The sequence below is a fragment of the Drosophila eugracilis genome, unplaced genomic scaffold (assembly GCF_018153835.1).
Source record: "Drosophila eugracilis isolate 14026-0451.02 unplaced genomic scaffold, ASM1815383v1 contig_75, whole genome shotgun sequence".
NCBI lineage: Eukaryota > Metazoa > Arthropoda > Insecta > Diptera > Drosophilidae > Drosophila > Drosophila eugracilis.
Window position 1 is genome coordinate 3,343,729 of NW_024573645.1, and position 27,923 is coordinate 3,371,651.

Below are 27,923 nucleotides of genomic sequence, written 5' to 3' on the forward strand. Positions count from 1 at the left end.
AAGATGGCAAATTGAGCACTACAATTTAATTACCAAAATTGACGGCAGCAATTTTGGGCAAACTGGAGTAAATTGCCGGACCGTTACAACCGAAATATCCAGCTTTTCGGACAAATGGGAAATCCTTTGTTAAGGGTTCGAATCAGGGATATCGGGTATAGGCCACATAAAGATAACGTTGAGGGAAAGCCCTGACCTTTAAGGCCAGGATGTATAGGTTGATCTTTGCTTTCTTAAATTCCTCCTCTTTAGATAGATATGTATCTTAATTGGTAAAGTACTGACATTGCTGCAGCCTGATATGCCAGCTGAAATAAGTTACAGCCATCAACTTGGCAATGCAAACGCTTGCATTTTACGAGAATTGTTTATTTGGAATGCAACGATGCATTGTTGCCACACTGATCCCATTTTGCCATGATCAGGGGGCCAGACGTCAAAGGGACAACTCCAAAAAACGAGACTCGAAAAGCGGAGCCATAACCATTTTTTATGCAACGCTTTTTGCGGTCGCCGTTAACGCTGATTTATGAGTGTTAAGTTAATTTGGGCTGCCAGTCCCCCACCTGCCCCGCCCTTCACCAACACACTATGTGTCCAGGACTCCCCGTATCCTTGATTGGGCCGCATTCCCCCAGTTGCAGTGCATCCAGGTCCTACTACTTCATCATTCTAGGCTCCAGTTCATGCAACTCATGTATGTTTGAACGGCTGCAACGTCCCACATCAACTCAATCCCCTCTACGAGCCGACAACCAACCACTTCCACCCCAGTGGAACCTCCCAAACGGCTGCAGGATGCAAATAGAGCCACCGTTGAAATGCACTTTGAGTTATAGTCAAAATATAAAACGCACAGTTGCATTTACGAGGCCATAGACTGCGTTCGGGCAAATGGAGAGCGATGGCATTTTACACCTTCACCTTCAACTGCGGGGGCTGTAAAAGGTTAAATGCTGAATTACATTCTTGCAGGGTCATGTATTATGTATTTTTTTCTTAGGTAAACACAAGCTATTAAGCTATCAACTCCGAAATTATCTAAACATATTAGTTATCAGCAAAGTTTATGGTTATTATTCCGACAAACTCAATTTTTCGGAGTCAATCGACAATGTTCCGATAAGATTGTGTCCAGTGTAGGATAGAGCTCTGACATGAGCGGACTAACAGCGTGAAAATGCGCCTCGGTTGTGCTTGGCTGGCGGTCGGCCTGCTTTTGCACTTGAATTTTCACCTGGACTTTGGTGAGGCAGCCAATATCTTGTGTGTCTTCCCGTACCGCCTGCCCTCACCTTTTCAGATGGTAAGGCCCTTGGTGAGGGCACTAGTTAAGCGGGGACACAATGTTACGATGATCACACCAGTCGGATATCCACCGGATATCGAGGGAGTACGCCACATTCGAGTGCCAAGGTTGAATAAACATATGCAGGGTAAGTCTTTTGGAATTTTGCCTATCATTAATTTCATAAAACTCGTCTACAGACCTTCTTGATACCGACCAATTTCTGAACTTCTTTGGGGACAAATGGAAGGAGGGCATTCTGGGTGCCACGATTTTTTACAATGTTTCCTATGCCATTCTGAGCAACGATGGTGTTCAGATGATGATGCGCAACAAATCAGAAGAGTTCGATATGGTCATGTTGGAGGCCAGTCAAATGGATGCACTTTACGGATTGGCTGAGTTCTACAACGCCACCCTTGTGGGAGTTTCATGCGTGAATATCAATTGGAATGTCGATTATTTGGCGGGAAATCCCGCTCCGAGTGTATACGAGCCAGTTTCCCCCATGGGCTTCGCACTCGATTACTCACTCTTCAGCAGATGGTACAACTGGATTTATATAACTGAGGAGAAGCTCCTGGATCGCCTCGTCTTTCGACCGGCTCAGCTGCGTGTCTTCCAGAAGTTTTTCGGATATTCAGCACAAAAATTGAATGAACTAAGATCGAGGTTCTCGATAGTCCTGGTTAACAGCCACTTCAGTATGGGAAGAGTAAGAGCTAATGTACCCAATATAATTGAGGTTGGAGGTCTGCACCTCAACGAACCTCCAGAGCCATGTGGTGAGGACTTACAGCGTTTTCTGGACAAAGCGGATCATGGCGTCGTCTACTTCTCAATGGGCAGGGATATCCTTGTAAAATATTTACCAGACAACATGCAGCAACCACTCTTGCAGGCTTTTGCCCAGATAAAACAGCGGGTTATTTGGAAAAACGAACATTCCATGATGGCCAACAAATCGGATAAAATATATGTAATCGATAACGCCCCTCAACGACAAGTGTTGGCCCATCCCAATGTCCGACTGTTTATCAGCCATGGAGGCATACAGAGTGTGATGGAGGCGATCGATAGTTGAGTTCCCATGTTGGGGCTGCCATTGTTCTTCGATCAGTTTAACAATATGCATCGAGTGCAGTTAGCTGGAATGGCCGAAGTCTTGGACGCCAATGCTCTGAACGCAGAAATTCTCATCAGAACTATTAATGAGCTGATTGATAATCCTAACTATACCAGAAGGGCTAAGAAAATGTCAAAGTCTTTCAGGGATCGACCTATGACTCCTCTGGAGACTGCTCTCTGGTGGACGGAGTATGCCCTACGAAATCGAGATACTAGTCACATGCGGATCAATGTGGAGGAGATTCCTTTAATACGTTACTATAGACTTGATAGTGTGCTCACCTTTGGTGTTCGTTTCGGCTGCGTCTTTGGTTCCCTGATCTTTCTGGGCTGGAGATTGTACAAGAAATATCAAAATAGGCAGAGACGCCTTCGGGAAAGGCAAAGATTATTCTTGCAGATACAATTGCGATTGCAAGACTATGAAACAGTTTCCTAGATTCCACTAAGTACAGGTGTAATTGTAAACTAGATCTCATGTGATTTCTGATCATAGATGAAGTGAACTCTAAACTCAGGCAGACTTAATATTTTCATACACTAGTGTTATATCTTATCAAAATGATTGTTTGGCTATGCCGGTTTGACCAGGAGATATAGATTTTTATGCCCATAAAACTGTTATTTAATCGAGAAACATTATTGGCCGTTTTTGGCATCTGAACAATGACTTGCGTTTGTTTTATACTTGACATATAATGAATATAAAAGTTTGAATGTAAGAGTGAAACAACTTGACATACCTCTCCCTTTCCAATAGGCATTATATAAAAACAAAATTGGATGGCTCGCAGACTTTTATTGACCGTAAAAGTGTGAAACTTTAATGGTTATACCGATATATTAGATTAGATTGTGTACATTTGCGGCCAGAACTTCGACATGAACGGACCGAAATCGTGAGAATGCGCCTCGGATTTTCTTTGCTGGTGCTTAGCCTTTGGCTATTCCTGCATCAGGATCTTCGCCAGGACGGGGCAGAGGCAGCCAACATTCTGGGAGTATTTCCCTATCGGCATATATCGCCCTTTTTGGTGATGCAGCCATTCGTTCGGACTTTAGCCAAAAGAGGCCACAATGTGACGCTGATCACACCAAAGGGAATGCCAAACGATATCGAGGGAGTTCGCCATATCCGCGTGGCCAAGCTGAACAAACGCCTCACGGGTGAGTTGTATTTTTGTGTAAGTTTTTATTTCTGATCTAAACTTTGTTTTTTTAGAAATGATCAAGTCTAACCAAGTTTTTGAGCTTATATATAACAAGTGGAGCGAAAATTCGTTAAAAGCCGGAATGCTTTTCAATGCTTCCCATGATATATTGAGTGATCCTGGAGTACAAAGGATGCTACAAGACAGAAGCGAGAGATTCGACCTGATTATAATGGAGCCAACCAACCTAGACGCCCTCTTAGGTCTGGTCGAGTACTACAACGCCACTTTGATGGGATTTTCCAGTGGTCGCTGGAACTGGAACAGCGAAGAATTGGCTGGAAATCCGGCACCAACCGTCTACGAACCCATCTCTCCAATTGGCTACTCCTTGGACACTACGTTCCTAAGTAGAGTTCACAACTGGATCCATATCATGGAGGAGAAGTTGTTAGAGCACTTGGTTATTAGGCCTGCCCAACTACGCATATTCCAGAAGTTTTTTGGTTATTCCTCACAAAAGCTGGAAGAATTACGCACCAAATTCTCTGTTGTTCTTATCAACAGCCACTACAGTATGGGCAAAATTCGTGCCAATGTACCCAATATCATCGAGGTGGGTGGTCTGCATCTCAGCGAACCTATGGAGCCATGTACTGAGGACTTACAGAGATTTATGGATGAGGCAGAACACGGTGTCATATATTTATCAATGGGCAACGACGTTTTGGTTAGATTTCTTCCGGAAAACCTTCAGCAGCTCCTTTTAAAAACTTTTGCCAAGCTGAAGCAACGGTTTATTTGGAAGAGTGAGCTCTTGAATATGCCCAATAAATCGGAAAACATATTTGTCATTGAAAAGGCACCCCAGCGTCACATTTTAGAACATCCAAATATACGACTTTTCATCACAAACGGAGGACAGTTGAGTGTGATTGAGGCGTTGCACAGTGGAGTTCCGATACTAGGATTGCCAATGTTCTTTGACCAATTTCGTAATTTACGTTGGGGACATTTATCTGGAATGGTCGAGGTTTTGGACATTAACACTCTGAATGAAGATATTCTCACCGCAACTATTCAGGAAATGCTTGTTAGCCCAAAATATGCCCTGAGGTCCAAGGAAATGTCAAAGTTTTTCCAGGACCGACCCATGAGTCCTTTGGATACAGCCATTTGGTGGACGGAGTACGCCCTACGTAACAAGAATTTAAACCGAATGCGTCTTAATACCGAGGATATTCCACTGATTCAGTACTATAAACTAGACACCATCCTCACCTTTGTCTTTCGATTTGGTTTGGTAGCAGTATCTGTAATCTTTTTGGTCTACAGTTTATTTAAAAGGAATAGAAGAGCCAGAGGAAGAAGGTTACAGCCATCTATTACAGGTTGACTTTTGAATAAAGTGATAATATTGTTTATTTACTATATGTTTACATTAATGTCATTGCCATTGTTAAGATTTGATAACAACATTTCGGCTGACTGTTTACAAAGCAATCAGCGTTCTCTTTCAATTCCAAAATCTATGAAAGTATTTTAGTTATCAACTTGCTCGCAAATCGAACGAAAATTTTATAGATATAATAACAAACCAGATTAGATTGTGCTCATTTGTGGACAGAGCTCCGACATGGACGGAGTAAAAGCGTGAAAATGCGCCTCAGCTCCGCTTGGCTGGCAATTGGGGTGTGCCTGATTTTTCACCAAAATGTGACCCTTGACCTGGCACAGGCGGCCAACATCCTGGGAATATTTCCATATCACTACATATCCGCATTCATGGTGGTTCGACCGTTGATTCATGAGCTTGTCGAACGCGGACACAATGTGACCTTGATCACACCCGAGGGCGGGCTACCCGATATCGAGGGAGTTCGACACATACGAGTTTCGAGCCTAAATAAACGCATGCAAGGTGAGTAACTTTGAGGTTAACAACCCTTGGAGTTATCAACAAGTAATGTATACATTTTTACTACTTAGAATTTATAGAGACTGATCAAATTATGGACTTCTTGATTAGCAAGTGGATGGAGATCATTTTGGCATCCCAATTATATTTCAACATGACCCAGGGTATTCTGAGTGACGAAGCCGTTCAAAGGATGTTAAACGACAAAAGCGAGCATTTTGATCTTATAATGATCGAGGCAAGCAATTTGGATGCACTTTACGGTCTGGTGGAGTACTACAACACCACTCTGATTGGACTTTCCTGTGTAAGTGCCAATTGGTATACCGAAGAATTAGCGGGAAATCCGGCACCAAGCATCTTTGAACCCATTTCCCAAATAGGATATTCGAGGGACAACTCACTGATGAGTAGGATTTACAACTGGATGCATATTATTGAGGAGAAGTTACTGGAGCACGTGGTCGTAATACCGGATCAACTACGCGTCTTCAAAAAGTTCTTCCCCTATTCGGAGCAAAAGTTTTATGAACTGCGGAATAGGTTCTCGGTGATTTTGATAAACAATCACTTCAGTCTGGGCAGAGTGCGATCTAATGTTCCCAATCTGATCGAGGTGGGAGGTTTGCATCTCAGTGCAGCCCCCGAGCCCTGTGATAAGGATTTGCAGGCATTCATAGACGAGGCAGAGCACGGAGTCATCTATTTCTCGATGGGCCTGGATATAATGATAAAGTTCCTTCCAGAGAACATTCAGCAAACATTTATTAAGTCCTTTGCAAAGCTAAAGGAAAGGATTGTTTGGAAGAACGAGTTCTTTAATATGCCCAACAAATCGGAAAATATATATGTGATTCCAAAAGCTCCCCAGCGACATGTTCTGGCCCATTCAAAAATCCTCCTTTTCATCACAAATGGAGGATTACTGAGTGTGATGGAAGCGGTCGACAGTGCAGTTCCCATGCTGGGATTGCCAATATTCTTTGATCAATTTGGTAATCTGCGTTGGGCCCAGATATCGGGCATGGCCGAGGTCCTGGACATAAACAATCTAAGCGCTGAAAATCTTACGAAAACCATTCGAGTGCTCATTGATAATCCTAAATACAAAATGAGGGCCAATCAAATATCGCAGACCTTTAAGGATCGACCCATGAATCCTTTGGAAACGGCTGTTTGGTGGATTGAGTACGCTTTACGGAATCGGGATATATCCCACATTCGCCTCAAATTGGAGGACGTTCCATTATTCTATTATTATAGAATAGACAGCGTTCTCACTTTTGTCGTACGATTTGGTATGATTGCTGCATCGGTGATCTTCTTGTGCTCTGTTTTTTTTAGAAAATACGTGTCAGCTGGTATAAGGAATCGATTGAATTTAAACTTTTCAATAAAGTGATAAAGAATACTTATTTTATTCGGAAATTTCTTTCGGTGCAAGGGTAAACAGCTGTTAGCTTGATAAGTGTCAATGGAATTCTCTCAGAGAAACAAGTTCTCTCTTTCAATCAAAAACATTTGAGTTATCAAAACAATTATTGCTGGCAAATAAAACCTTTGATTAGATTGGATTCATTTCCAGACGGAACTCCGACATGAGCGGACTAATATCGTGACCATGCGACTCGGATTTTCATGGCTGATGGTTTTCCTGTGCCTTTTCCTGCATTCGGATTTCCATCAGGATCTGGTACAAGCAGCCGATATCCTAGGCATATTTTCCTTCCACCTCACCTCGAATTTTCTGGTCATAAGGCCGTTTGTAAAGGCTCTCGTTAAACGAGGCCACAATGTAACTTTGATTACACCAGAGGGCTTTCCGCCGGACATTGAGGGAGTTCGACATATACGCGTTGCCAAACTAAGTAAACGGTTACAGGGTGAGTCACTAAAAAATACCTTTTTGATATAAGTATCAATCGAATAAATATTTTATTCTGCAGAAATGGCTAATTCTGACCAATTTTTGGATTACTTCGGTAATAAATGGATGGAGAGTGTGCTGGCTGTCAATATGCTATATAACATGTCTCACGATATTCTGAGTAACAATGCAGTTCAAAGAATGCTAAAAGATAAAGATGAACATTTCGATATGGTGATGATGGAGCCGTCTGGCTTGGAAGCTCTTTATGGCCTGGTGGAGTACTACAATGCTACCCTATTGGGGTTCTCCGGCGGATTAATCAGCTGGAATACTGAAGAACTGGCTGGAAATCTAGCACCCAACATTTACGAACCCATTTCTCCGATTGGCTTTTCCTGGGATAACTCTTTGATGAGCAGGATTTCCAACTGGATTCATATTGCTGAAGAGAAACTGCTGGAGAACTTGGTCATTCGACCAGCTCAACTGACCCTCTTCAAGAAGTTCTTCGGCTATACGGAACAGAAGTTTTATGAGTTGCGGCGAAAGTACTCGGTTATCTTAATTAACAACCACTTTAGTATGGGAAGAGTTCGAGCCAATGTTCCTAATATCATCGAGGTGGGAGGTCTCCATCTCAGCGAACCTCCTGAACCCTGTGGTGAGGATCTTCAGAGGTTTATGGACGAGGCGGAGCACGGAGTCATATACTTCTCGATGGGCTTGGATATCATGGTGCAATTTCTGCCTGAAAACATGCAACTGCCACTGATGCAATCGTTTGCCCAACTAAAACAGCGGATTGTTTGGAAGAACGAGTTCTTCAACATGCCAAACAAATCAGAAAACGTATATGCTATCGAAAAAGCCCCACAGCGGAAAGTGCTGGAACATCCCAACATTAGGCTTTTTATCACAAATGGCGGTCTTTTGAGTGTGATGGAGGCGGTTGACAGTGGAGTACCAATGCTGGGATTACCCTTATTCTTTGACCAGTTTGTCAATATGAAATATGCTAAGCAAGGTGGCATTGCCCAGGTCTTGGATTCCAAAACATTGAATGCTGATGTTCTGACCACAACCATTCGAGAACTGCTCGAAAATCCCAAATATTCTCAAAATGCTAAAAAAATGTCGCAATCCTTTAAGGATCGACCCATGAGTCCCTTGGATACGGCAGTTTGGTGGACTGAGTACACACTACGAAATCCAGATGCCTCACACATTCGACTCAATGTGGAGGAAATTTCCCCTATGCGTTACTACAGATTGGATTGGTTGCTTCCATATGGTGTTCGTTTTGGAATCGTTATTGGATCTTTTATATATCTAATCAGAATAATTTTCCAGAAAAAGAGAGAAACCCAGCGAAATCGCCACGAAGAACAGAGGGTTTCTTTGGAGTTAAGTTTGCTTGAATCATAATGATGTTACTAACCGTAATGTTAATATAACATGTTATGCCCTCGCGATCTCTGTTAAATACATGCCTGTTAAATTATTCGCTTAATCTCAAAAGTATGCTTTAAAAAGTATTCATTGACTTGGGCTTCGTGGCATAAGCTTAGTCGGTTTTAAAAACTGCTTGGCTGCAATTTTGTATCTTATCTAAAGAGGTATTTGCAATGTAGGTTATTTAAATTGTTTAGAATGACTTAACAAGCTGGCATATAAATTTTAACAAGTAAAATTCTTTCTTAAAATGGGTAATAAGAAATAATAAAAGATAACGTGTCGTTAGTATGCTCATTATGCTACTTTCAAAATTTTCAGAGCAGTATTAAATTTATAATAAATTAACCAAAAGCTGAAAATGATATTTATTTCATTTAATCATTTTATGTAATGACGCATTTCCAAACTAAGGAACTTACTGACGTCAGCACCGCGAGAACCTGCAGCTGTCCTTGATCTGTGGCTTCCTCAGAAAATGCACATCAGGTTCTGCCTTTCACTTACTGTAAATCTCATCCCATCTTAGGTTCAATGATAGGCTTCCTGATCTGGTTTACAAAATATAAACTTAAACTTCTTAATGGTGTAACTTTCGTATGTTATGGTAATTGACGCTTTGACAAATATTTGGGCCAAACAATAACGACAAATGGTGACACACTTTTTGGCCAGAACAACAGGCAGAATGCACAAAATATGAATTCATCAACACAGAAGTGTGTTGTTATTATTGTGGCTGATTTCGTTGTGTTTTTAATTTTTTCCATTTCGAGGTTTATTTGCACAGTGCGGCGGCATTCTTTTGTTTACGATCTGCGCTTGGCTAAATATTAAATCCGGCTAAAAGGCACCGGAGTGAGAACAATCGGCATCGAGGTCACCAGCCTCCAAGAACGATTAATTAATGGTACTAGTCGTACTGCAGCTGAAGATTTCCCGCTTAATTGCTTCGCTAATATTGTAACTAACTGTCTTTATGACGATCGACTTGGGCAATCGCTTTGTTACTTAGTCTAGCTAGCTTCGTGAAAAGTTCATTTCCATCCGGCGTCTGGCATTAATTGTTAACTTAAAATTACGGTCGCCTTTACAGTTGTCGTTTCATTGCCAATGGCCGGCCAGCTTGTTTTCCACATCCAAATCGCATTGCCTTGGCTTATTGTGCCACAGATTATTAGTTGCATCCTTGATCTCAAACGGTAAACGAACGAGACCGTTCATCTCTAAACCCAGTGTCAACTACTTTTCCGCGAGGGTCATAAACGAGTTCATTTTCACGTGCCCATACCTGTGGCCACTGACAAATGAGTTCCAAGTTCCAGATGTTGGTCGTCTATTTAAGAAATAAAGACCAAAAAAGGGGGACTGGCTGGCAAAAAGAATACGATTATTTTGGGCAGGCCACCAATTGCCAAAATTGAAATAGAAATATAATTTTGCATAATTATGCGTGAGCCGGCGTGACAGCAGTCCCGAAATGAGTACGGCCATAATTTAAGACCACAGAAACCCAGCTATTCAAAAAAAAAAAAAAATAAATAAAAAAACACAACTGTTAATCTGCTGTCCATCGTCTGGCTGAAAGTGAGTATAGAAAACCAGCCGAGGGAATACCCTTTCGGTCATTAGTATTCTTAAAATAATTATTAGTAAAAAGCCATAAATCATTAAGGGAATATTTCCTGAAAATAATTATTAACGGCCTTTGATTGTAACCTTAAATATTAGATATGAGTTTATTCATATAAACAAGATAAAAGTTGGAGATAACTCAGATTTTTTTAATGGCATAATACCTTATTTTTTCCATTAAAAGTTTGCCTTAAAGAAAAATAATTTTAAGGTCCAATAACATAAAAGTTTTCCTTAATTAGTCAACAGAAGGTCTTCTAACTATCAACCCAAGAAAACATTCAGCCATCAAGGTGAGTCCAGAATTTTTGTGCTAATACTTAAGCTAACACCAAAATTCAACTCATGCCGTAAAGCCATTTTTAAAGATCAAACCAACTGTTAGCCATGTTTTGCATGCCGCAGCGGGTTAAGGTATAAGCCGGAGCAATTTGACGCTTAAGCGCACCGCTGCACAGTCGCAGCCTCAGTTTGTCGGCGACTGTCGAACGTGGAGCACGAAATATTCCGGTACGCGAAGAGTTTCTTTACATAAAGCCAACAAAATAATCGTAAGAAGTCGGAATCGAATTGAGTTGAATCGAAGTGGTGGGCCAAAGACTCGGGCCACAAACTTGAACTTGCCCAACCAGCATACGAAGCCAATTACTCGGTGCAGCGAAAAGTGTGTTACAAGTGCCCGAAAGTGTTCAAAAGTAATTCCCAGAATTAATCAAAGAAATGAAAAACGTTATAAGGCTGATTGATGTCTATGAGGTTGACATATTTAACTGTCGAAAACTGTTGAAAATTGCGCACTGCAGTTGCCGTCTTGTTGAGTCATTGAGCAGGGTTCAAGAAAAATATGTGTGTCAAATATTTGTCTGTTTGCTGGTGAAATATTTGCACAGCCCAGCTTTTTGTTAATGAAACTTCGGGCAGGTGTCAGCCAAAGCATAAGCAGATGATGCCTTTCGAATATGCCTGGCGAATTTGAAAATAGTTTTGAATTAGTTCCGTTTTTGCTCCGGCCCCGGCTACTTATATAATGGGTCAAGCGAAATTTTACTGTTAAACGGCGCACGCCAAAAACCACTGACCATCATCTTTTCTTTTGGCCAACTCTCGCTTTCTCACACCTCTCCCACTCTCTCAGTGTCTCCACTACGGCATTTATCTCTTCATTTCTCTCAGCTATTTGGCTTAATTTTTTCATGTTATTTTCTCACTCAATATTTACCTTTTTTGTTTTGCTCGCCGCTTACGTAAGGCATCGCAAGCCCGTCTGGCCGGCTCCAGGCCCAGTCTGCAACGGCACCTCAATCTCGGCCTGAATCCCGATCCCAGTTGCATTTCCAGCTCCAGCTCCAGCTCCCGATCAGCTGCTCCCACTGAGTTTTCCCGACCCGTTTAACTGCGAGCCCTCTCATGCCAACACTCTCTCTCTCTCTCTTTTTCTTACCAGCTCTTCAATTGGCCTGGCCATTACAAAATAGCCACATTCTGCTATTGGAATAGTTGGTTTCGGCCCAACCGTTACAAATTTGTATGCAGCATTGCGCAAATTCCAAGTCCAATTTGCATATAAATAATTTCTTGTAATCATAAATCGCATATTTTCCTACCCTGGATTTATGGCCCAGAGAAAAGCCCACAGCTGATCGGCCATTTCCTCTCTCTGTGTTTCCATTTATGATTTTTCTCCGCATGTGCAGCTGGTTGGACAACTTTCAAGGAAAGTGCAAGTGTTGCCATGGCATTGTCGCAACTACAAATGGATCAGAGAGCTCCAAGAGAGAGAGAGAAAAATACAAAAATAAAAACAGGCCAACAGCAATGTCGTGGCTTTATTCGTAAAAGAAGGAAGTGAGTCTGGGTTAGTGGTTAACTGGGGGCGTGTTGATTGGTAACACATTCGTGTGTTATGGCCCAGTTAAACGAAACTGTTAAGGAAGCGGAACTATAATTAACACCCCTACAAGTTTGGCAAAAAATGTTTCAATTTTTGGTTAATTAACAGATTTATGGTGACTACGACCGAAAAAAAAAGTTCGTTAGCTTCTTCTGAGACCTTCTCGCCCTGGTTTCCGGTCTTGCCATTCAATTAGCCCATTGTCATTGATGTGTTTATTATGTAGGTAAAATATTAAACAAATTCATAAATTTATACACGCCATAATTTGAAATATACTTAAAGCTGTATGAATTCCAAATTAATCATACGCCCTGTGAGCATGCAAAATATTAAGTGACCTCCCTTAAGGAAAAAAACAAACACACACACACACACGGCAATAAAAACAACAGGGGCAAAACAAAATTGAATAATGTCTGTATTAGCTCAAGACAAGCACTGTGAACAAATTCGAAAATAATCGCAAGCAATTTAAATCGAGACCACCGCCGAGTGGCGGTGTAAAATGAAAAACTGAGCCAAGTCAGTTGAGTGGAGTCAAGCGCAAGAGCGCAAGTCGAAAATATCCAAACCCGAGCTGTTGACATTCGCGTCTTTGTCTTGGCCCTGACCAAGAAGTTGGCTCAGAAGCGTTGCGCACTTCGATTCGATATTCGGTTCGTTTTCGGTATTTCAGCTATTGACGTTTGGTTTGGCAAACAGACATCTGGCCATAACATGGGCCATTGACTAATGCATTATTCCGATTCCGATTTGTTTAGCCAGTCGAAAAACAAACACGCAAGATGACAACCACTGGACTTCGACCACTTCTTAGCCTCCTGCTGCTGGGACTGGGTCTGATACTCTTCTGCGATGTCACCTCCTCGATTGCCATTGCTCCGTCCACATTTGGCACGGCGATAGCACGTGCTGGGAAGATCTCCAACCAGCTTAAGGTGAGTTCAAGAACCCGTCTTCCCTAAAAAATATATTATATATGTATACCTTAGAATAGCTCGTATAAATTAAGCCAAGACAAAAGAAGCTTTACAAAGCGTGCCACTTTTGACCATTTCGGCTGACTCGGCCACTTTGTGTGACTTTGACATCGTGTCGCAAATTTGTTGTTAGCCCCAAAAGTAATTCAACACCTGAGAAGACGTTGTTTTATGGCCAAGTTGTGTGCGGCTGCCGGTCACTGCATTTACATGTGGCTGTTAATGGACTTTATGGCTCACCAAACAGCAAATAAGACTGGTCAATTGCAAATGCCGAGTGCTGAACGCTGAATGCCGAGCGGTTCTATTGTTTTATGGAGGCAAGTGAAGCGCGTGAAAAATACTGTTTGGCACCTGCTAATTAGACAGCCAGTGGCCCAAAACATGTACTGGCAATGGCAGGGGAGATCGAGTGGGGAATATAAATAACAGTTGGCCTTCTGTCAGGCCCAACTGAATGCGAATCTCTCCGGCAATGCAACCAATTCATAACTGAATGCAATGCATGACATTTAATAAATATATGCAGCTACTTGGCAAGCTTGTAGTTTACTCAGCTTTGGGTGCAGCGGAATGCCCTTTTTATAGCAAAAATTAAAACAATGAAAACTTAATTATTTATCAATTTATGCCCATCATGAGGCCATAACCGATTAAATATGGCAATTAAACAATAGAAACATTTCCGTTTGCCGGTCGGATAACATTGACTGATAAAAGGCCAACATCAGCGAACAAGCCGGTCTAAGCCAACTACCACAGAATGCACGAACGAACAATGGCCAAAAATGTCTACACTGAGCCATTGCGTGCCTTACATAATCCGGCCATAAAACACAATGATTACAAGCACTAAAAACTAAGCAAAACAAACCAAAAAAATGTATTTAAAACACCAAACAGCCGACGGACAGACAGTAACAAGTGCAACTCTAACAAGATGGCAAAAATTAACTGAGATTAGTGAGTCGACTGGGGAGTACCTAGGTCTTAGTTCATATGCTTAGAACAAGTCACTTAATGTTAATTCTACTTTATAGTTTATTAAATTCATAAGTTAAACAAAGGTGCTAAAGGGAGCAAATCCAACCATTGGACCATTTCCAAGATGAAAAGTTTGTCAGCATGACTTAAATCTGCCAGGTATACCCGAATTTTCCTAAGCCACACAGTACTTTAATGACTGCCAAGCCAAAAGCAAAAAATCGAGGAAAATCGAGGAACAAGTGGAATTTAATTCAAAAGCCTTCAGACAGTCGAAAGCGCAACAGCTGCTGGCGGAAGAGCAAAAGTGTTGAATCCCGGGTGCTCAGACTTTTTGCGGTGACTGTTCGTTCGGCGGTGTCACTCCTCCAGTGCGCGAGTTCAATAAATCAAAGTTTACGGCTCCGCGTTCCATTGCATTTGTCGGATTGTCGGAACAACTGCAGCGAATTTGTGCGGCTGTCAAACGGTTGCATAAAACAAAAGCGGTGTCCACTCTGCTTACCCTCTACCCCGAAGATTGTCGTCATGCCCTGTCCCCGGAATTTAACCCATGGTGCAGCGATCGCGGCTCTTTTACTGGCCACCGGTCTAATTGTCTTGGCAATTTGTGTGCAACGACCGAACGAATCCGGCCATCGAATCATAGTCACAGAGCAGAGAAAGTCATCCGTGCAGATGGAGGAGAATGAGGAGGTGGTAGTGGGTTCGGGTACGGCTACCAATTCGCATGGCGGTGATTTGCAAGATTTGCGAGCTAAAGCCCAAGCGTTTTTTTTAATCGCCACCACAACAATGTCGCCGGAAAATGCAACAAAAAGCGAAAACTCTTCCGGGTCACTGGACATGCGCCAAATGGCCCAAATGGCCAGTTCTACCACGGTTCGTATTGAGTATATATGGTATATGATTCTTATGCAACAATTGCATTGCTGCTGGCTTTCTACATGCATTTTCTGTTTATTATTTCGCTTTTATTTTTGGCTGTCGAGCGTGGCAGCGTGAAAGCGCCCATTGCATAATGGTTTTTTGCATTGTAAGAGGCGAAAATATTATGCGAGATTCGCAATGCAACCAGAGATGTGTTGTTATAGCCCTGTTTTGCCGGCTCTCACTCATTTGCATATTAGAGCAGCTACAAAGCCAAATCGCAGCTTAAGATCGATTGGCAGACTTTAATTATTTTCCCAGCACTCTTAAACTTTATGCGTTGAACAATGACCCACTTCTTAAGCGCCTTTTAAGCCGAAGTTTGTTTTGTTATCGAAAAAAAGACACACACACGCACACTCACGCACAGCCAGGCCAACAAGCGCATTAAACAGTTATAATTAAAACCAACATCGATCGGCTCTTGATAGGAAACTGTTATAAAACCAGCTACACCCACATTAGCATACTCCACAGACCACACACAAAAAGTAAAAAATATAAATAAAATCAACAAGACGAAGTCTGAATGCCTTTCAATCAAGTGAACTCGATTCCAAGTTGCAGGTCTTACCATCCATCGAACATTCTCCATGTTAGGGTATACGGAACACACGTAATTAGCATAAAAAAACTGGTAAAGGTGAACTTGAATCTCGGTGCTCCACAGCCACCAATCTGACGTCTAATTGTGTCATGAATCACAGCCGAAATTAAGCCCATTTTAGTCTGGGACACACGCCCATTCCGGCCTGGGAACAGCCGACTGGTCGCGATTGGCGTTTCCTCTGGCAGCACGTGACGGTGTCTCTCTTATTGTTGGTGTTGCTAATGCCACTGGTTAATTGCCGCAAACCGAGCATTTGAGTTATGCAAATGGCATTTCAATTAAGCGACGCAGTCGGTGAAGGTTGCCCGTTGGCAGTTAACGCCGCTTTACAAATCGGACAGCCCCAAAAATAAAATTGTCATCGAGCCCGATGAACTTGGACTGCGCCTGAGCCTTTTGCACAAGGCGCTTCTGCATGTTTTGTAAATTGCTGTTAAATGCATGGCAAAAAAAAGATCATTACAAGCTCTATTTGTTCAGATTTAATTTGATCGTTAAATTTTAATTTTAACAAGTTCAAAACATGTTTCAAATTGGCTTTAATTTGACAGTACTGCCGTAAAAACCTCAAAAATAAAACAGATTTTTATTTTTTGATGATATGTTATAGTATGCAGATCTATAAGTGTATAAAAAATAAGCAATACTTCGCACGTTTTCTCTCTGTGTGTACTAAAACTCTTTGGAATTTTGTAAATTTCAGGAGACGACTGCCTGGAAGACCTTGACATCGCATCCGAATTCACTTGTCCAACTGCTGCCATCGAGGGCCATGCGAGTGGTCCAGGAGGTGGTGCGATCTCTGCGGGTGAGTAACTGCCACGGCCTTGAACCATGGCCACTGAAAATGCCAAGAGTTTACAGCCTCTTTTGGGTAGCCAAATGGACAAGTGGTGGCCAATCAAATCTCAACTTGAACATGGACAGCTGGCCAAACATGGATGCAGGTGCATTTTTGGGGCTGAGGTCGACTCAATAGCAAAGAAAGATCTGACATTTACAGACACACCCCCCTAGATGGCCTAGTGAGTCAAGAACTTGACAAATGAACGGAGGCGAGAACTGGCTTTTTGGCCATTGACCGAGGGAGTTGCGCAACTTTGGCCAGGTACATGGCATACTTCTCTGCGCCGGTTCTATTCGAGTTCGCACTCCAATGTAAATTGGTTGTTGCGCAACTCAGATTTTTTGCATTCGCAAGTAGCAGCCAAATTTGCTAGGCCTTGAAGTGGATTTCTTCGAACAATATGTACTCTTACAATTTAGCTTATCAGATGTACTATATATAGACTAACAATGTTTGCTATAATCATTCACAGAAAGAGCGCGAGATTGTGGCTACTACTTCGTTGGGAAAAGTAAGGGGACGCTATCAGAAATACCGATCTGGAGAGAGAGGTGGCTACTACAGTTTCAAGGGAATGCGCTATGGAGCGGCGCCCACAGGAGCAAAGAGGTAAAAAGATCAATAAAGAATTGTATAAATTGGATACTAAGTATATCTTATGTCCAGATTCCGTGCTGCCGAACCGGAGAAGCCCTGGTCAGGCATCCGAGATGCCTCGCGGGAGGGTCAGAGTTGCCCCCACAAGAACATGATCCTGGACACATTCAAGGGAGACGAGGATTGCCTGTTTATCAATGTTTTCACCACACGAATGCCCAAGGAAGAGGAGACCGCGGAGCAGCCTAAGCTTCCAGTAATGGTTTGGCTGCATGGCGGAGGTTTCTCTTTCGGTTCTGGAAACTCCTTTCTCTACGGACCCGACTATCTAGTAGCTGAGGATATTGTCCTGGTCACTCTGAACTATCGTTTGGGACCACTTGGTTTCCTTACAGCTGGTCCCGATGCTCCTGGTAATCAAGGTCTCAAGGATCAGGTGCTGGCCCTGAAGTGGGTGAGGGATAATATTGCTGCTTTTGGTGGAGATCCAAACCAAGTTACAGTCTTCGGAGAGTCAGCGGGAGCATCATCCGTCCAGCTGCTTCTACTTTCACCCCAAGCCAAGGGACTTTTCCAAAGAGCAATTTCCCAAAGTGGTTCCGCCCTGAATCCCTGGTCCATGGCAGCCAGTTCCAGTCAGAGAGCTGCCCGTTTGGCAGCCAATCTGGGTTATGTGGGCGCCAACAACACCGAGGACATTCTTGACTTCCTGCGCAGAGTTCCAGCCATGAAATTGGTAGAGGCAGCTCCCACCACAATAACTGCTGAGGATCAGCGGAACAACATTGGATTGCCATTTGTGCCCGTGGTGGAAGGATACTGGAATCAGGATTCTCAGGAGGAGGAATTCTACGAGCAGCCATTCCTAACTCAGCATCCTAGTGATATGTACCACTCGCAGAACTTCAACAGTGATGTGGCCTACATGACGGGCTATAATACACACGAGGCGATGTTGTTTATAAGAAGTAAGATCTTTACATATAATAACTATAGGGAAACGTTAATTTTAATCATTTTGAATAGGACTGCGGAAGAACCCACAATTGCTGAGCATCATTGAAAACGACTTTGGTCGCCTGGTGCCGCAGGACTTGAACGTGACACAATCTCATGACAGAGTGACCCGCGAGATAAGATCCTTCTATCTGGGCAACAAACACGTTGGCATTGAATCGGTGGATGAGATGATTGCTGTGAGTTTGCATTGCAGTACATCAATATAAAAATATATATTTATTGGGCATTTCTTTTTCACAGCTCCTCACTGATCTAATGTTCCTACAAGGCATTCGTCGCACAGCCCGGAATCATGCCAAGTTTGGAAATGCTCCGGTTTACATGTATCGCTTCTCCTTCGACGGAGCTTTGGGGCTCTACAAAAGAATGCTGGGAATTCCACGACCAGGAGTATGTCATGGTGATGAGCTTGGATATCTTTTCAAGTTTGGTTTCTTCAACTTGAGTCTGGACCCCAAATCGATGGAGGTGCAGGTCAAGAATCGCATGGTGCGAATGTGGACGAATTTCGCGAAATACGGGTATGTTAATGACCGCTCAATAATCTCTTCATTAGATATAACTATCATAAATTTTAGCACTCCTACGCCGGATACCGAAGATCCCTATCTGACCACCAAGTGGGCGCCTATCGATCCCACCAATGTGATGAACAGCCTCAACTATATGGACATCTCGGCTAATTTGGCAATGAAAACGAATCCCGAACCGGAGCGCCAGAGATTCTGGGATGAGATGTATCAGCATTACAATGGAGCTGCCATGTAAAAAGGCATTAACTTACTCCACACATAACACACACTCACCCTCACACACACACCCACACCCACAAATTTCGTATTGCCATTTTGTGAAAGATCGCGCGAAACCCAGAATATTTAAATGCAAATATCATTGTACAATTTTCGTAGTTTGTAGGACTTGTTTAGCTATATTCTTAGCTATATTGTTAGCAACTAGTTTGTAAGAGTTCCAGCATTTATCCACACCAACCACAATTCACTCTCATAATCCAAAGTCAAGATGTCTTTCCTTACTACACGTGTATCCACAATAACCAGGTGTAAATAGTCAGAGTCTATCTTATGCATAATGCCGACATCCAAACCACGATGTTTTTGTAAATTAAAAATATTTAATTTTTAACTTGTTTGTTTTTTCTTTAAAAACTATCATTTGGGGCAAGCAACAAACCATAACATGTGTTTTCACGTTAACTTATGCGATTCCATGTTTTATCTACATAGAGGTCAATTTACATGGCTGAGTATTTACATACAAATGCTAAACATGGTTCTTGTCTGTGCTAAGCAGTTTACCAAATGTCCGTATGTAGTAGGCTTAGTATAGACTCAATCCATATATTTTAGATCGCATGGAAAATTCAACTTTTTTTCATAATAATAATATAATAACATGGTAAAAATCTGTTAGTCTCAACAAAATATTCAAATATAAGTGATCTGAGACAGACTAGAGTAGCTAGGGCAAATGTGAACCAGTTTATAATCTCATCATTTTAGCAATAAATATATAAATCTCTCAGCAGGGAGTTAATTGAGAAAGTCAACCGAATCGATTTGTTGGCGATTACAGAAATAGCCGTTGCGTGAATTCCAGCAACTAAACAAATTACACTTCAGGATTCTAAAGTGTCACTATGATGGACTACAAATTTGCACTTGGCGCGAGTTAAGTGGCCCCCAACGGACTATCAAGGGGGCACAGGCTACCAGTTCATCCAAGTATCGGTGATGGTAGTGGCACACACACTGGGCGACAAAGCTGATTATTCAATTATACCAGCGGCTTTGGCGCTCTTCATCCGCGTCGGGTCGCTGCCATTCACAATTTAGTGGATCGTAAATTATTCTCTGGGGCAGGGAATGACGGAAGAGCATTGAACGAAAAATCCCATAGGTCTACCGCATGGAAACCCAGTTAGCCAAGCAATCAAATTCTTAAACTAAAAAGACAGCTAGCTAGCAATATCATATCACATTAGGAATTCCCAAGAAACGTAGAATATTTTTTTAAAATTTTTTAACTCTTTAATTTTCTAATCATTTTCTTCGCGATTTCTTTTTGGGGTCCTAATGACAGATAAGGTCAAGTTATTCTACCCCCAGCGACTGCAGCCCCGCCCTCTGAAGGCTTTGCGGGTGTGCTTCCTGCGAAATGGAGACCAACACTTCTCGGGCGTCAATATGGTCGTCTCACGAAACCGCTTCAAGGATTTTGAGGCTCTGCTTCAAGGTGTCACGGAGAGTTTAAGGCGCCACGTTGTCCTACGGTCGGCCATTACAAATATCTGCCGGATTGACGGTTCACATTTAACCACACTGGGTTGCCTTAGCGAGGGCGACGTTGTGATCTGCTGCTGTCAGTACGAAGATTTTATTTGGATCGAATACAACGTTAACATTGACTTTGAGCGGCAGACCGCTCTTCGTGCGCGTTGTTTTGAAGAGAAGTTATACGAAGAATCCCTGGAGCACATCAAGTTTACCGATTTGCCCGATGCCATTAGGCTTTACATCGGGCAGCTGAAACCCATTGTCCAAAACTTTAAGACACTGATCTACCGCGGAAGGTCGAGGGCCAATTGGACAAGGTGCATCGTAAAGATGGTGAACAAGAAGTACTTGAACATTACCTACGATGATGTCTATATAGAAGCAGAGGTGCTGCGGCGTTTGCAGTCGCACCCGAACATTATCGATCTGATGTACTCCGTGGAGGAGGAACGCTACATGTATATAGTTCTGGAGCGTCTGGACTGTGATGTAGGAGAATTGTTGTGCGAACACGGTTCCATGTCGGAGGAGAATGCCAGATGGGTGATGAGGGGAACGGTGGCTGGCCTATTGCATATGCATCAGATGCAAATTATCCATCGGGACATCAAGCCCGAGAATCTTCTTATTCGGTTTGGTACCCGTGTAGGGGATCTTGCAGCGATCAAGATAACTGACTTCGGCTTGGCCACGTACTATCGTGGTAGCAAGCTGTACTCCTGCTGTGGAACTCCGTGCTACATGGCACCCGAGTTGATCGCAAAATCTGGCTATGATTACCAGGCCGACTCCTGGTCTCTGGGCGTTACGCTATTCTGCATGCTCTGCGGCCAGCTGCCCTTTGGGAGAAATTTTTCAAGTGTGGTGGATATTTATGCAGCAATCATGTGGGGAGAGCCATGCTATCCGAAGGATATGGATGGTGACCTAAGCGATAAGGCCACACAGTTAATAGACGGTCTGTTGATCAAGAATCCCAGCAAGAGGCTCACCATCGCCGAAGTCAAGCGTCATCCGTTTTTGGTCTAATAGTTTTTTTTATGTTATTTCAAAAATTTTCGGTGTATTAACAATGGTTTAGGTTTTAAAATAAATTAGCTTACGATCTGGTTAGGCACATTACAAAGGCCCTAAGATTTATGGCGGCGGTGAACGGCTTTAATTGGCCTGATGCCATGAAAATTAACTACGCATGACTTTACCGATGACTGAGCAGTGATATTTGTTTGGATACATCTCGGTTATTAACGTCACAATATATTTATTATCTTTGTTTGCACAATGCAGCCGAAATGCGCGTGAGTCCCGGGGTAAACATTCAGATATTACGTATACGACACCTTGTACTCGAATTGAAGTCAAGATACAAACGACGGCCATTGTTTGCTCCGACTATTTAAATAGGGAGAGACCTAGTGACAGACGTCGTATATCTGATAAATCAGAACTGGCCGAGGGGGCTAACCTATCGATATTGCGACACTTCATGAGGGGCATACAAAATATCAAGCATACGCCACCCCTTCCTCCCAAGTCCCAGGTCTCAAGGTCGCCTGCATTGAGAAGTGTCTCTGCCTTCTGATTTCGTTGATAAGATGAGCTTATCGCACTTATCTTCCGCTTCGCTTTCAATTTACGAATCATTCCAATTGAACTTATACCGCGGCAAAGCCGCAACTTGTATCTTTCGGTAATAGTATCTGTGAGAGCATCGTTGATTTGCACTGTGTAATTTTCTCTCTTCCTGATATAGTATGTGTGTGTTTCTGTGTGCGTTCATTTACAGCTCAACGCTTTCTGTTCACAACTTTTGTTTAGTTGGAAAAATATTCTTTCAGTCGGCCGTCATTTAATCCATTGGTCGGACTTGCGGATCCGTAGATCTCGCTGTGACAGTCGCTTTCTGGCTGCGGCTTCTGTGGCACAGCGCGGAGTGCCCTCTGATCTCTCGGCCTCAGATCACCTCGTTCCCCAAACGACACGCGTCGAAAAAACACTCATATTTATTGGACTTTCGCGTTAAGCCACCTTAAATATATGATCAGCATTTAGCAAAATAATGGCTCTTTAACAAGAAAACGCTTTATAAGTGTCAATTAATTGAACATTTCGCAGGTGCTAAAACTACTTAAGCCAAACGTGCAGATCCCTCGAAAATCTATTAAAAACTAAACGGTGCGTGAACTGATTTTCCAATCTCATCTTGTGAAAAGTACAGAAAGGTGTGAAAACTCAAACAGGTTGCGGAAGTGTTTAGAAAATCAGCTTCTCAAATTCTGTAATTTATGCACATGCCTATCTAAAAAAGATTTAATTCTACTATTTATATGGATTGAATAATGTGGCAAATGTTTGCTATTTATATCATAAATAAAATAAACTGATAAACTACCTGAATGTTCACTTTGCCAGCGAACCGCAAAAATCTGTGAGAATCAGCTGACGCTGTTTGCAAAAAATACAAAAAAAAAAACAGAAGAAAAATAGATTTCTCGCACCTGGGTTGCACTTATCACAAGTTTCTGTTTGCCCACTCGACGCTTGAATAACTTATGCCGCATAGATTAATTAAAAAGGCAACTCCTAACCACCGATCTCCCACAGATGCGTTTCAATTTCTCCACCCACTCGGCGGCGCCCAACTCAACGGCAACGACAACAACCACAACGCAGGCAGCAAATGGAGGGGATAAGGCTACCCAACCGCTGAAGAAGGCCATCGATGCGGATCCCGATTCGCTGGACAGTGTGATCAGCAATCCGCATTCGTATCCCATCACAATAGTGCCCAATCGGCCGACCAGCTTCTATGGCCTATCCCCAAATGGCAAGGCGTTCCCCCGCCAACCGAGCTGCAGGTGAGTGATGGCTATTCTCAAAGCTATTTACCTGGCCGAAAAGTGTTTTGGTCAATAAGTACCGTTTAGTTAGAGTCGCTCTAATTGATTAGGCAAATTCAGACCACTTTAACATCGGCCTGGGCGGCATCGCGTGGCGAGGAGCTTTAGTCTAGTTCAGCACCGCGAAGTTAGAACGTCTAAAACGAGATGCAGGTGCCGCTCAGCGATGTCCAGGTCCTGCAGGATGCCACCGATGCCGAGACCCTTGTTGGCGGTGGCGACAAGGAGGAGACCTTTGCCCACATGAAGGAGTGGAAGCGCCAGTACATGAGAGGCATCTCGCACACTCCCTCGCAGGCTGGAGTCTACTACGAGGCTTTAAAAGGATCCAGCCATTCGTTGGCCAAAGGGTGCGCATCAGCTAGCTTATAGATCGAGTGTGTTTAGCAGGTCCATCAGTTGGAATGTTCATATTTCTAGTTTGAACGATTCTTTCCAAATCAAGTGAAATCGAAACATTCTGTTACAAGTTGTAAAATATTTACTTAGTTATCTTTTTGATTTAACTTATCAAGTCATGATTTAATTTTTCTTCTCATTTTCACATACTCGTACTAATGTGATTTTTCGTATGTGACTTAGATCGGGCTACTATATTTATACTTCCCAAAGTGTTTTTAGAACTGTTTTCATAAGCAATAAGATTGGATTCCAATTGGCCTAAGCTCCTACTTCCTTTTCAAACCCGGATTTCCCGAATTCCCAACCCATGCCATTCCGATTTGAACACTGTAAATCGGTGGAAACTTTGCGAAAGTCAAAATAGGAGCTTCGGTCAACAATTACCCAATTACTCAAAGTTCCGCTGGCTTTCCGCCCAGTAATTAGCTCGTCAAGGGGCCTGACATTCAACTTGAACTTGCCGACAGACGACGCTCCATCATTGAGGCAACGCGTCCGTGTCACGTTGCCGCATCTTCTTAGGCTTTTTTTGTCTAGCTGATTAGCAGACTGCCGCTTCGCGGTTGTAATTTATATGGCTACGCCCCCGCGGCTCTAGTTTGTTTTACTGGCCGCAGATTGCAGTACAAATGATTTAGGGGCGCGTTGCGATGCAATGCGATTCATTAGGCCAGGCATTCAGTCTTTTTTTCCTTATCCAAATCTTTACGGCCTCTCGTTCTCACACTTGTCACCTGCTAAATGGTTGGCCCAAAGAGATTTCCCATTGGATAAAGCTAAAAACTACTTCTCAGACACTTTCTTCGCAGTTTAGTTAGGCACATTTTTCTATTTTTTTGACTGTTGCGTGGGCTGCTCAATCATGAGTTAAAAAAATGCCGACAAAGCAGCAAATGATTCATCTGGCACAAATTTAGCGAGCTAGCTGAGCTCCAAATTTGATTAGCGGGCATTAATGCAATCGGCACAATGCCAATTAATCGACTTGTGCAAGTGTCAATGTGGGGTTAAGGTAATTGGCATCCGAGAAATGCCGGGTCATGTGGGTGTTGGTATTGTTGCCATCGATCGGTGCATCCAGCTCGACCCTCTTTAAATTCATTGCTGTGACAAGCTGAGGTAATAAATCAAACAATTTGTGGGTGAGCTGTAATTAAGTTCTATAAGCCGGGATGGATCAGATTGTTCTAAAGTCCGCTCTGATTCTGTCCGATTTATCCGCCTTGCGACATTGGCATTCGCGGCTGGCGGCTTTAATTAGATGCACTTCTCGTGTGCCCAGTCCAAAAACGAACTAGTCCAAATGCGCACAGTTAATTTGCACAAATTAAACAACACGATGTCGAGACATCCAATTTCATATGACTCTTGAATAAATCATAGAAATTCATTGCCATTTTTAAGAAGAAGAGAGATGGAAATGTTATAGAGCGTGAGGATAAGGCGTATTAATTATACGAGCTTTAAGTATAAAAGTGATTGTTTCTTATAATTTAGTTTTTAACTTAAAGGCAGTGAAAGCTATTAACGAAAATCCTCGGTTATATTGATAAGAAATTCAAGCTAAATGCTAAATGCAATTTTTACACTGCATACTTTTAGGCATTGGTGACAATCACTTATTTCCTTCCGCAGATCTCGCAATTTCCGGCCTGGCAGCATGAGAAGAATTCGCCGTCGGGCTGTGTTCAAAAATGGTGACTGCAATGTGGTCCAGAAGCACCTCCAGAGACGTCGTGTTCGCTTTCTGCAGGACATGTACACCACGATGGTGGATTGGCAGTGGCGATGGACTCTGTTGGCCTTCGCCCTCAGCTTCATACTGTCTTGGCTCTTCTTTGCGCTCATCTGGTGGCTGATCGTCTACACACACGGAGACTTAGAGGGACCTCATCTACCCGAAAATCAAGGTTTGTTAGATAGTAAGTAGTAGAAAATAAATAATGTTTCCCCTATATTTCAGAGGAATCGAACTGGGCGCCTTGTGTCTCTGCCATTGATGGATTTACCTCCTGTTTTCTGTTCTCCATCGAAACACAGCACACGATTGGCTACGGAGTGCGCACCACCTCACCGGAGTGTCCAGAGGCTATCTTTATGATGTGCTTCCAGTCCATCTACGGCGTGATGTCCTCAGCATTTATGGCTGGAATTGTGTTCGCCAAAATGACGAGGGCCAAGCAGCGGGCACAGACTTTGTTATTCTCCAAGCATGCGGTTATTTGCCAGCGAGATGGTTGCCTTTCCCTAATGTTCCGTGTGGGCGACATGCGAAAGTCTCACATCATTGGAGCCGGAGTTAGGGCTCAGTTAATACGGACAAAGAGCACCAAAGAGGGTGAGGTGATGACGCAGTACTTCACGGAACTGGAGATTGGCACCGATGACTCTGGCTCTGATTTGTTCTTCATCTGGCCCATGGTCATTGAGCACAAGATCGATGAGAACTCACCGCTGTATAATCTGAATGCCACTGATATGCTGCAGGATAAATTCGAAATTGTTGTACTCCTGGAGGGCACTGTGGAGTCCACTGGTCAGAGTACACAAGCCAGATCTAGTTATATTAACACTGAGATTCTTTGGGGCCATCGCTTCGACCCTGTGGTGCTGTACAACAAGGACCTGCAGGCCTATGAGATCGACTATGCCCGCTTCAACGAAACCACTCAGGTGGACACTCCATTGTGCAGTGCCCGGGAGCTAAACGAGATCTACAAGATCCAGGAGGGATTCCGGACACCAGGTAAGATTTGAAGTTTGGAGTCTCCTTTTAAGTTGTATTCTATATTGTGATCTGTCCAGCAGAAACCACCTTCACCATGCGTCAACTGTCCCACAATCATTCCGATCAGGCCTCCTAGGCCCAGATTCCAGTGTTTCGTCCCCGTGTTGCTATAGTTTGTAATTGTTTTTGTCCTATGTGAGTTGATTCATTCATCATTGTTTTGTTTTCAGACCTATATTCCTATAAAATTTGTCCCTTACAGCTTCCCCCTCGATCCAATCGAGGTGCTCCTGCAGTTCCGGCTATCAGACACCTGGAAGGCAAAGCCGCCTGCGCTGGCAGCTCTCGGTGCCCTTGTAGTGCTCCCCAGACTATCCCCACACATACACTCAAAAGTACGAGTTACCCTACGAAAATAAGTTAATAAACGCTTTAGTTTGAGTCTACACCCAAATTGCATGTCCCTGGGTTTCGGGAGTGCATACAAATGACACATAATTGCCCCGCTCGCTGCCAGGTAGCAGTTGCATTGGCGACCAACCCACTCATTAGGCATCATTAATAACCCGGCCATATCAATGCGAGAGGTGCCAAAAAAAAAAAACACAAGCCCAACAACACACAAACTTACAGTTTCTGTTCAGAAAAACAAGTTCGTTGCTGGAGTCTTTTGTTCGTGGGCGATCCCAAAGAAGTGGACTAGGGTGAGTATTCCATATCGAGGGTGCCCAAAAGAGCGGGGCGCTATGGCGCTAGCGAGAAACATTCATATCCTTTTAATTGAAATTGAATCAATAACTCTTATTTGCGCAAACTAATCAACACTAAATTATAACACTCACAGAAAAACAACTTGAATATTTATTATCGCATTTATCACCGCTCCCAGGGTGGATATCTAATGAAATGTGGGTGTGGGTCAGATGCCTGGTATGCCCCAATGCCCGGGCCATAAATACAATGCCAAATTTCAGCAACTCTATTACAACTCACCCGAAAAAAATTAAAGAAAAATATAGCAAAACAAAAAAACCCAAAAAAAAGAGAGAAATAACAAAAAATAAATAGGAACGCAAACGAAATCGAAATGAATGTTGGCTGCCAAAGGCGGGGGCTGTCCCAAGGGGGTGGAGAGCAGAGTGGCTCACTGGTTCAGTGGTGCTGAGTGCTATGCAGCGTCCTTAACCCAGTTATTGGCTTGGTTGCCATAGAGTAGAACCAACGAGCAAACCAACCAGCCAGCTAGGCAGTCAGGCAGTCAGGCAGTCATGTGGGGCGCGCTTTATGTTTAA

At 43.0% G+C, this 27,923-nt stretch overlaps 6 protein-coding genes across 13 annotated transcripts; all 6 read left to right on the plus strand.

The window, feature by feature from the left end:
• Positions 1-1,158: 1,158 nt before the first annotated feature.
• LOC108116544 (UDP-glycosyltransferase UGT4) lies at positions 1,159-3,278 on the plus strand. Its single transcript, XM_017228482.2, is given in 2 exon segments — positions 1,159-1,436; positions 1,489-3,278. Coding segments are annotated over 2 exon segments (1,623 nt in total). The 5' UTR covers positions 1,159-1,180; the 3' UTR covers positions 2,856-3,278.
• A 3-nt stretch (positions 3,279-3,281) lies between these two features.
• Positions 3,282-4,988, plus strand: LOC108116545 (UDP-glucosyltransferase 2). Its single transcript, XM_017228483.2, has 2 exons — positions 3,282-3,583; positions 3,639-4,988. Exons 1-2 carry the CDS (start codon positions 3,322-3,324, stop codon positions 4,961-4,963), a joined length of 1,587 nt encoding a protein of 528 aa, XP_017083972.2. The 5' UTR covers positions 3,282-3,321; the 3' UTR covers positions 4,964-4,988.
• Positions 4,989-5,169: 181 nt separating this feature from the next.
• LOC108116535 lies at positions 5,170-8,914 on the plus strand. The gene is made up of 4 exons (XM_017228473.2): positions 5,170-5,488; positions 5,557-6,846; positions 7,054-7,368; positions 7,432-8,914. The coding sequence occupies exons 1-4, from the start codon at positions 5,227-5,229 to the stop codon at positions 8,778-8,780; spliced, it is 3,216 nt and encodes a 1,071-aa protein (XP_017083962.2). The 5' UTR covers positions 5,170-5,226; the 3' UTR covers positions 8,781-8,914.
• Positions 8,915-10,903: 1,989 nt separating this feature from the next.
• Positions 10,904-19,450, plus strand: LOC108116649 (juvenile hormone esterase). Of its 4 annotated transcripts, none has more exons than XM_017228636.2 (8): positions 10,904-10,952; positions 13,098-13,274; positions 16,544-16,648; positions 17,160-17,296; positions 17,354-18,252; positions 18,311-18,480; positions 18,545-18,825; positions 18,883-19,450. In XM_017228636.2, the coding sequence occupies exons 2-8, from the start codon at positions 13,122-13,124 to the stop codon at positions 19,070-19,072; spliced, it is 1,935 nt and encodes a 644-aa protein (XP_017084125.1). In that variant the 5' UTR covers positions 10,904-10,952; positions 13,098-13,121; the 3' UTR covers positions 19,073-19,450. The 4 variants fall into 4 exon arrangements, with proteins under 4 accessions (XP_017084125.1, XP_017084126.1, XP_017084127.1 ...); XM_017228637.2 differs by having other exon boundaries at positions 10,928-10,993; XM_017228638.2 differs by lacking the exon at positions 10,904-10,952 and adding an exon at positions 11,047-11,137.
• An 845-nt stretch (positions 19,451-20,295) lies between these two features.
• On the plus strand, positions 20,296-21,718 carry LOC108116652 (serine/threonine-protein kinase GD17699). The gene has a single exon (XM_017228643.2). It carries the CDS (start codon positions 20,401-20,403, stop codon positions 21,628-21,630), a length of 1,230 nt encoding a protein of 409 aa, XP_017084132.2. The 5' UTR covers positions 20,296-20,400; the 3' UTR covers positions 21,631-21,718.
• Positions 21,719-22,459: 741 nt separating this feature from the next.
• LOC108116651 (G protein-activated inward rectifier potassium channel 3) lies at positions 22,460-27,077 on the plus strand. Of its 5 annotated transcripts, none has more exons than XR_001772847.2 (6): positions 22,460-22,776; positions 23,206-23,459; positions 25,539-25,813; positions 25,867-26,649; positions 26,709-26,826; positions 26,894-27,077. XR_001772847.2 is itself a non-coding variant. In XM_017228640.2 (5 exons), exons 2-5 carry the CDS (start codon positions 23,206-23,208, stop codon positions 26,989-26,991), a joined length of 1,410 nt encoding a protein of 469 aa, XP_017084129.2. In that variant the 5' UTR covers positions 22,460-22,776; the 3' UTR covers positions 26,992-27,077. The 5 variants fall into 5 exon arrangements, 2 of the variants coding, with proteins under 2 accessions (XP_017084129.2, XP_017084131.1); XR_001772848.2 differs by having other exon boundaries at positions 26,712-26,826; XM_017228640.2 differs by lacking the exon at positions 26,709-26,826.
• Positions 27,078-27,923: the final 846 nt, after the last annotated feature.

What these genes read in the sequence shown, in the direction of transcription:
- LOC108116545 (XM_017228483.2), top strand. Translation starts at nt 3,322, where the DNA reads ATGCGCCTCGGATTTTCTTTGCTGGTGCTTAGCCTTTGGCTATTCCTG. An exon ending in GCTGAACAAACGCCTCACGG is followed by an intron (nt 3,584 to 3,638) that starts GTGAGTTGTATT and finishes TTGTTTTTTTAG; the next exon opens with AAATGATCAAGTCTAACCAA.
- LOC108116535 (XM_017228473.2), top strand. Translation starts at nt 5,227, where the DNA reads ATGCGCCTCAGCTCCGCTTGGCTGGCAATTGGGGTGTGCCTGATTTTT. An exon ending in TAGAAAATACGTGTCAGCTG is followed by an intron (nt 6,847 to 7,053) that starts GTATAAGGAATC and finishes ACCTTTGATTAG; the next exon opens with ATTGGATTCATTTCCAGACG. An exon ending in ACTAAGTAAACGGTTACAGG is followed by an intron (nt 7,369 to 7,431) that starts GTGAGTCACTAA and finishes TTTATTCTGCAG; the next exon opens with AAATGGCTAATTCTGACCAA.
- LOC108116649 (XM_017228639.2), top strand. Translation starts at nt 14,829, where the DNA reads ATGCCCTGTCCCCGGAATTTAACCCATGGTGCAGCGATCGCGGCTCTT. An exon ending in AGGTGGTGCGATCTCTGCGG is followed by an intron (nt 16,649 to 17,159) that starts GTGAGTAACTGC and finishes AATCATTCACAG; the next exon opens with AAAGAGCGCGAGATTGTGGC. An exon ending in GGCGATGTTGTTTATAAGAA is followed by an intron (nt 18,253 to 18,310) that starts GTAAGATCTTTA and finishes CATTTTGAATAG; the next exon opens with GACTGCGGAAGAACCCACAA.
- LOC108116652 (XM_017228643.2), top strand. Translation starts at nt 20,401, where the DNA reads ATGACAGATAAGGTCAAGTTATTCTACCCCCAGCGACTGCAGCCCCGC.
- LOC108116651 (XM_017228640.2), top strand. Translation starts at nt 23,206, where the DNA reads ATGCGTTTCAATTTCTCCACCCACTCGGCGGCGCCCAACTCAACGGCA. An exon ending in CCCCGCCAACCGAGCTGCAG is followed by an intron (nt 23,460 to 25,538) that starts GTGAGTGATGGC and finishes TTCCTTCCGCAG; the next exon opens with ATCTCGCAATTTCCGGCCTG. An exon ending in TCATCTACCCGAAAATCAAG is followed by an intron (nt 25,814 to 25,866) that starts GTTTGTTAGATA and finishes CCTATATTTCAG; the next exon opens with AGGAATCGAACTGGGCGCCT.